The sequence below is a fragment of the Botryllus schlosseri genome, chromosome 8, assembly GCF_051294905.1.
Source record: "Botryllus schlosseri isolate E-star chromosome 8, Bs_hap1, whole genome shotgun sequence".
Classification (NCBI taxonomy): Eukaryota; Metazoa; Chordata; class Ascidiacea; order Stolidobranchia; family Styelidae; genus Botryllus; species Botryllus schlosseri.
Window position 1 is genome coordinate 789,033 of NC_137243.1, and position 8,534 is coordinate 797,566.

An 8,534-nucleotide genomic window follows, 5' to 3' on the forward strand; every position below is an offset into this window, starting at 1 on the left:
TGACACAAAGAACAGGTGCAATTTTCAAAGATCTTATTCACCGTGCGATGAGCTATTTCACATATTGATGACCGTGTCTCCATTAAAGTGGTCGGTCCCAAAAGTACTTTCTCCTTTTCAAAGTGCAAAAGTAAATAGTTTTGCATAATAGCCAGTAGAAGTGCGCGTACTCTAAAAGCAGCCACAAATTGTGCTGTGTATTATTCTCGCAATGCAGTGGATGACACTTGTAAGGAATCACACTCATCAAGGAAATTTTGTAATCTTACGTATATGACATACATTTTACTACATAATACAATTTGTGCTTGCCATCAAGTGGCATAAAACCGAAGTTCTACAGAGAAAGCATATAAATCCAAGTTCTGTCAAGAGGATGAGCAGATAAATAGCGAAAAACGCACCGGTCACACAACCCCGAGATGATTTGAGTAAACGTAGTATTCTTGATTCTTACCAAAATCATACCATCTGTTCCTTACAGATCAACAAGAACTCTTGGAAGTGCATATTAAGGTTGTTCAAAATTAAGAATTTTTCTAAATTTTACAGGCTACTTGATACTTGTTGGCTAAAAAATGCAGCATATCAAAATTATCTCAATTTCAACCCCATAGCTATAACAGTAGAATAATTTAGATTTTACTGGATACCTCATGAAAATTTTAAGTTGTCTAAAAAAACAATGCAAAACAAATTTCACTCAATTCCAAGCCGTAGTGATGGTGTAGAAAACTTTTGATTTGGATTTGAAAAAAATAGTATTTACGGTGGGAAATCGTTTTAATTATTATTGTACAGTTCACTAATTTCGCTTCTACCATTTGGAATTGAGCCAAATTTGCTATGTATCGTTTTTCGGATAACCTAAAAATATCATGGGGTAGCCTAGCCAGTAAAATTTCAAAAATAATTATTTACTATTTTTATAATCTAAAATTTTTTACTCTTACGGCTCCGCTTCTACAGGTTGGAACTGACCCAAATTTAGTGAACAGCGTTGTTTTAGCCCGTCTAACATGTGTATCAACTAGCCAGTATAATTTCAAGAAAACGGTTCTTTTAAACGACCATATCGCAACTTCTTGAACCATAAATGTCTATTCCGCGCCCGTTTTCAGAAGTCTGATACATTTTTCGAGGTTATCCAGAGCCGTGGCTACGTCTTGATACATAATCGCGCTGGACGCATACTTGCAAAGCTTCTGCGCATGGTTATATTGCGCGGCCGTCAGTTCCACGCCACTCGCTGTCTGATATGACGGTTCTGGTTCGTAGGATTCGACCGGGGCTTGAGGGGCAGGCTTTGAACGTGTCACAGGTTTGGGTGGTTGTGATGGTTCAGGTTGGGTGACAGGCTCTTGGTAGCTTGAGCCGGATGCGCCTTCTCCGAGTTCATCCTCCCAATTGTCCTCCAGTCCCCCGACGGGGCCAGGTTGCGGGGTTTCGCCATTCTTGAGACAATTGTGGATGTACGTTGCCTTCCAACGGGCGTACTTACGTTGGACTTTCCCCTCATCTGACAATTCATTGGTTAAACCCTCAGCTACATCGTAAAGTACTGAGGAAGTGTAGAAGGCTCTAACAACGTTTTTCCCGAAATCAGAGCCTCTATCTTTGGCGTCGGCGTACGTGAACAATTTCGACGCCTGTTCTTCAACGACAACAGAACCGACCACCTGTGAAAATTTGTATATCTATTACAAAGGGACTTTACTACTAAGACAAAAAGGCACGGATCAGGTGATGATAGGGTTACCATATGTACTCCTGTTTCCAGGAATGGAAAATGTCCTCCAAGGACGCCCAAATGTCCTAATTTTTGGCAATTCATTTTCCTTTATAGCTTTGAGAACCAGGCGATTGTACACGGCCAAGAAAAAAATGACATAAATGACGCAAAATCTGGATTTTGACGGCAGTGACAGTAAGGTTCATTAAAAAGGTCAACAGCAACCTATTTTACATAGTAGAGTTGGAAAAATGACCTGTTTTTCCGCAAAAACTTCCAAATTACCTGTTTCCTTGTCCGCTATTATATCTATTGTAATTTGTAAAAAGTGTGTCCTCTCTTTCGGATCTCAAAATTTGGTAAACCTAGGTGATGAAAAAGAAAGAAAAAGATAGAGACCAGGCGATCGTATTACTGAACAATTAATATAAGTAATTATTCAAATGGTCATGTTTATAGACTACCTCCAGTTCTACAGTTTTCATATTTTTAGGAAAAATGATGTCTAGAATTTTTACTTGAAAATTTCAACTTGTACTTCAGTATATATATTTACAAATTTACTTCTACTTTAGCAACATGTACGATGGCAACTTCGACCACATCTGGAGACGAATGAGTCATTGAACAGGACCACTCAAGACTTAACTTAAGAAACTAGAAAATTTTCAGCTTTTACCGAATTTACAAAAAAAATCTTGGAACTTGAATCAGTTACTTTCAAAACAGACCACTGAGATAAGAGATCGAACTCTGATGACTACGGTACGTACATCAGATGAAATCTGTTCTTTCTTCTCGGGATCTTTAGATAAGTTGCCTTTTTGCGTCTCCAACGAAGTCATCAACTGCAGCAGGAATTTCTTGCAATCTGGTGACTTGCTGTCTATCTTCATTCCAGTTTGCATCGCGTGCATGTCGCAATGATATGCAACAACTGGTTCTCTTTTGCGCATGTCATTTGCCACTTTCAAGTATGGCTGAATAGCCTTGAGATTACCAGGTAACGCCATCAAAGGTATACTGCTACAAAGCAACAATTATGCAATTGAATAATATATTCCAATTCAAGTAAACCTGAATATTGATGGCCAACAATCGTCAGGGCCTCAGGGGTAATCGGCAGCAACCATTTACATTTAGAGATTTCACGAATTTCAGAAGAACTTGTAAAAGCATGTAATAGCGGTTAAAATAAATACTCTCAAGTTTGGGAATTGGCAGATAGATGACATGTCTTTTGAATACGGGCTGAACAATCGGTAGTGAAGCTTTATAGTATTCGTTTTTATCGGTATCGGCTCAAAAATACAGTATTGGTTGGGCTGCTGACTGCTGTCATTGTATTAGCGCATTGGAATTTGCTTCACTACACTATAAACGAGTATAAACAAATGAACAAGCAGATATTACTGAAATCTAATATGAGCTGCATAGCCTGTGTTTGACGCTGTATTTGCATATTTGGCCGAATGGGGCTAGTTTGGTAAACGACAGCTAACCTATGCCTGGTTGTGATGGTGGTTTGGATACTTTACTTGCTAAAACAACTCCCAAGCAGTTTCGACACCTTACTATCTTCTCACTTCTCATTGTATCGCATTTTTGTGCTGTACTGAACTGATAAAATATAGCTAATAAACCGAACTGAATATATTCCATTATATTGCAGGTGGGTGTCTGATCTCAAAGACTACTCCAAGTTATTTCGACACCATCCTATCTTTTCATTGTATCGCAGTTTTGTGGTGTTTTGAAACGATGAAAATATTAATAAAACTGACTGACTGATCAAAGGGAAGTCAGGACTCACTGGAGCGTATACATTTAGATAAGTCATGTGACAATAACATTTTTCGGGTGCCTCTAAACTAGCGGTCCCTAATCAGTCATTGGCGAGCAATGATATATATAAGTGAAATATTTAAGGGTAAATACGGTAATTTTGGGCATTTTTAGGGGTATAAATATCTTCTGACAAAGAGCCAATCTGACAACACTAATGTGCTATTCGGAATCAGCAACCTCAAAAACCCCAGAAGTGGCTCTCAGATGGTCTGCCTAAAATTTTTTTTCATTTTGTTGGCCAGTGTAATTCATGAAACAAGTGAATCAATGCCCATGATTTCTATGAATATATCACCAACCATAAAGGATGTCAAAAAAAAAGAAAGCCGAAAGTTGAAATTCAAAGATGGTTAATAACTGAACCTGCGCTAATCAACAAGGCCATTTCGGCAAGCTGCACACTTCTCAGAAGCCAGCTGCCGAGACAATAAGCTATATATTATCCTTAGGACCGTAACTACCGCACCTCAACCCCCCAATTGCGTGGCGAGCTCGACGGACGCCGAAAATTATTTCATGAGTAAACATAAATTATAGGGTATTTTTTTTGAAAATTTATGCAACTTCATTCAATGGTTTTTAGAATGGGCATTTCGGCGTTAGCCATTACCGCGCCACGACGCACCAAGATAAATGAACTTTAGGCCACCACGGGATTCCGAGAAGGCACTGTAATTGCAGCTGCTGATCAAATTAACTATGTAAAGGGAACAAAGCCAGTGTTGGGATGACTCGAGTCATGACTTGACTCGAGACAGACTCGAGTCACCTTTTTCGTGTGACTTGACTTGACTCGAGTCACTTTGCAGAAATGACTTGACTTGACTTGACTCGGCGCTTCAGAAATGTGGATTGACTCGTGACTCGGAGCAAAATTCACGAGTCAATTTCAAGTCATTATGTAAACTGGTTGATTTGGTGTTCTAAACTTAGAAGATATGAGGAAGCTAGAAATTGCCAAGTTTATGTATCAGTTCCATTGCGGTCAATGTCCCTCAAATTTCAAGGACTACTTCACCTCGGAGACAAAAGCGCACAAGTACAGCACACGCGCGTCAACGAAGAACAACTACCATATGATCAGGACTGAATACAAGAAAACGCATTGCTCTATCAAGTATGCCGGACCCCAATTGTGGAACAGCATCTCGCCGGCTATCCGTCAGTCGTCGAGCATGTCCGCATTCAAGTCGAAATACAAGCAATTTCTTCTAAATCAACACTAGCCAGTCTTCAGGATTACCGGACCACGACCTAACATCGACCTCGCCCTCCGCCACATGCCACCCCATTTTGTCGCTTGCGTCTTATATTTCTCTGCATTACTTTTCATTCAGTGTGCATGCCTCTTATTTACTTCGCCTAGGCTAAGGTGGGTGTCTGATCTTAATGGCTACTCCAAGTTGTTTCGACACCCTCCTATCTTTTCATTGTATCGCAGTCTTGTGATGTTTTGAAACGATGAAAATATTAATAAACCTGACTGAATGACTGACTGTGTCGAATAAATCACCCAATCTTATGTATGTTCGGGTTGTTCGCGACACGCCAGTGTCACTTGTGAAAGCAACCAGTCATTCGCTGATTGTACGTTTCACTGATTCTCCATTGTTACATCACAAATAAATTGACCGTGAACGAAACAGTCACAGCTTACGTTATCGTAGTAGCAATAGATTAATCTAATAGCAGCGTGTATCTTTGTTTCTTAGACGGCTCAGAGATTACATTGCGCAGTGCTCACCTTTACCAACCATCTTGTTTGCTATAAATCGAACGAATATCGTTTATACCAGTGGTTCCCAACCTTTATCGACTCATAGCCCCCTTTTGAAGCTCCACTCCGATCATAGCCCCCCAAATATTGGGAACCGAAAAATGGTCATACTAACTGGGATCACCGGCGAGTTGACTAATCAAAAAAATCGAAATTACACTTTTACAGCTAAATTTTCATGAGTTGACTAAAAAAAGGTCATTTATCCGACTTGACTCCCATCAGGACCGTAACAGCACTTCGTCAGCCCCCCACCCCACCCCCCCCCCCCCAAAAAAAAAAAACGTTGGTCTTGAGCCTCCATAGGGTGATAAACCAAACCCCTGACCGACCCCCCTCATCCAGTGGGCTTCAAGTCGCTATATATCAGTGTTGGGATGACTCGAGTCAGACTCGAGTCACCTTTTTCGTGTGACTTGACTTGACTCGAGTCACTTTGCAAAAATGACTTGACTTGACTTGACTCGGCGCTTCTGAAATGTGGATTGACTCGTGACTCGGAGCAAAATTCACGAGTCAATTTCAAGTCATTAAGTAAACTGTGTCGATTAAATAACCATATCTTGTTTATGTTTTGTTTGTTCGCGATACGCCGGTGTCACTTGTGAAAACAACCAGTCATTCGCTGATTGTACGTTTCACTGATTCTCCATTGTCACATCACAAATAATTTGACCGCTAACGAAACAATCACAGCTTATGTTATCGTAGTAGCAATAGATTAATCCAGGCCTGGTCAACCTTTTCAGCCAAAGGGCCACATTCGATCGACGAAATATTGCGCGGGCCACTAGCCGCGCGAAGCGCGAAATTTTTTCGACATTCATAGCTCAATAATAGTCACTTGACTATATTGCAGGCCTGCAGTATATCGCTGGGCTCAGTTTGCCAGGACTAGACTATTCAGCGCCTGAACATATCAATTTCGAAAGCTTCGACCAACATGCGTCAATCGTTTTGTGCCTAGGTTTCATAGTGGACGGGTCTTTCTGCGAGCGCAAACGCTAGGTCGCATGACACTTTGTCTCGTAATCGAGAATATATAGTTAGACTCAATCTGAAACATTAAGCGTTCTTTCATCTTCACAAAGGGGTAACAATATTAAAAGCAAGAAATCGAGTGACAAAATGTTGCGCGAAGCGTGTAGAAAATATTTAGTTTTGATTAATTTATCGCAAATTATTCTGCTTTATTGTAGTGTACGAAGATCTACCAAAGTGTGACTGGCTCATGGAAATGCCAATGCGTCGTAACTGATATTTTAGTCATAACATCTCAAGTGTTGCTTCCAGACTAATCAAATTTTTGGTTGGCATTGCAAGTTCACAATCTGTGCAATTCATTTTTATAACATTACCAATTTCGGAAATTACCTCGCGGGCCACTCAAAACCTTCTCACGGGCCACATGTGGCCCGCGGGCCACGGGTTGGCCGGCCCTGGATTAATCTAATAGCAACGTGTATCCTTGTTTCTAAGACGGCTCAGAGCTTACATTGCGGATGTGCTCACCTTTACCAACCATCTTGTTTGATATATAACGAACGAATATAGTTTACGCGTTTATATTCTCACGGATGTGTATTTGGGCAGTGTATTGTACCACATCAATTTCTTCAACTTCTCGAGGATTCGTATTCGATACTCAATATTGGCCGATAAAATCAGACTGTAGACGTAACTATAAAATTATTCGCATATTTTATTAGCAGTACGTTCTACGTTTGCGTGAGTGCTGCAACATCGTTTTGCATGTATATTTATCTTTATATTCGTTATTTGATTCAAGATAAATGGCCAATTCATCTGTCCTTAATCTAGTTAGCAAAATGTAATGACTTTGCATCATCACTCATACTTCGAAATTTCAATTTGACTTGAATCGTGACTTGACTCGTGACTTGACTTGACTTGACTCGACTTGACTCGAGTCACCTCCAAAAAACGATTGACTTGACTTGACTCGAGTCACCGTTGAAAATCGATTGACTTGACTTGACTCGAGTCAAAATGTGCAATGACTCGAGATGACTCGTGACTTGAAGGTAGTGACTTGATCCCAACACTGAATGAAGCTCGACAGCGAGAAAACCTTGGCCGAAAAGGACTGCCCTTATGTTGACCGAAAACCTCAAAGTTCAATTGTCCATAGGCAATATTTGCCAGTGAAGAAATACCAATCGGGAATGTGTGGCGAGATAGCGCGGTGGTATAATCCGCGGCTGCAACACCAATGGGTGCGGGTTCGAGTCCGACCGAGGTCGACTTCAGAATTCCGAAACTTAAGTGTTGGAGGTTTACCTATAGGCTCCTCCTCGCCACCTCATCCGCGTTAGCGGTGTCTTACAAAAAGCCTAGAGGTGGGCCGTGCTCTAAGTCGGCAGTTACGGAAAATAATGAACAATATCGGCCTGGTGTAAATGACCATAGTTGTCGACAAACACCATGAATACTAGGGATGGTGTGAACGCGAGGTTCACGTTCGCGTTCTGTGTGTGAACCTTGGAAATTTAGAGGTTCACGTTCACTAACGAACCTTGATAGGTTCTGCACTGTGAACGTTTTTCATTTTTTACAATTTTCACTCATCTTCGGTTGAAATTTATTGCATTATAACTGCGGGACACTATAGGCATGGCGCTGGTAGCATAGACACTAAACGAGCATGCACCCTGACAATCTCAAATTTTTAACCTGCTTTGTTACAATATTTAGTGACTCTCTGCTATGAGCTTGACCCGCAATCACAAAATATCAAGACCGAAAAGCGATTGATGCCTATTTAACCAATTAATGAAATTGATATCGGTGTCAGATGTAATAAATCTAGCAAGAGTACGGGGTTCATCTCGATTTCATATGTTTATTGTACCATTAAAACCAAATACGTGCGGTTGAAGTGCTGGCCACTGCTGTATAGCTTGGTAATGTGGTAAAACCCGTTTACACTCTGCTTAATATCAACGTGGGAACACTCAGACGCCGAATACATTGTCCGGTCTGGCCTAGACGGTCAAGGCTTATGATTATATTCCCATGCAAGTCCTCATCGAATTTGTTGACAAAGTGACGGAAGACATTGATTTTATGGGATAATTATATCATTTGATTGCTTCGCAGTTGATACATTTGGTGACGTTTAAAAAGTCAGTATGTACTTCAGCATTGTGACATTAT

General features: G+C 40.6%; 1 protein-coding gene across 1 annotated transcript; it reads right to left on the reverse strand.

Annotated features, from left to right (window-relative positions):
* Positions 1 to 246: 246 nt before the first annotated feature.
* On the reverse strand, positions 247 to 2,800 carry LOC145444620 (vacuolar protein sorting-associated protein VTA1 homolog). The gene is made up of 2 exons (XM_080322640.1): positions 2,506 to 2,800; positions 247 to 1,679 (listed from the first exon to the last, which is right to left on the reverse strand). Exons 1-2 carry the CDS (start codon positions 2,743 to 2,745, stop codon positions 1,101 to 1,103), a joined length of 819 nt encoding a protein of 272 aa, XP_080178766.1. The 5' UTR covers positions 2,746 to 2,800; the 3' UTR covers positions 247 to 1,100.
* Positions 2,801 to 8,534: the final 5,734 nt, after the last annotated feature.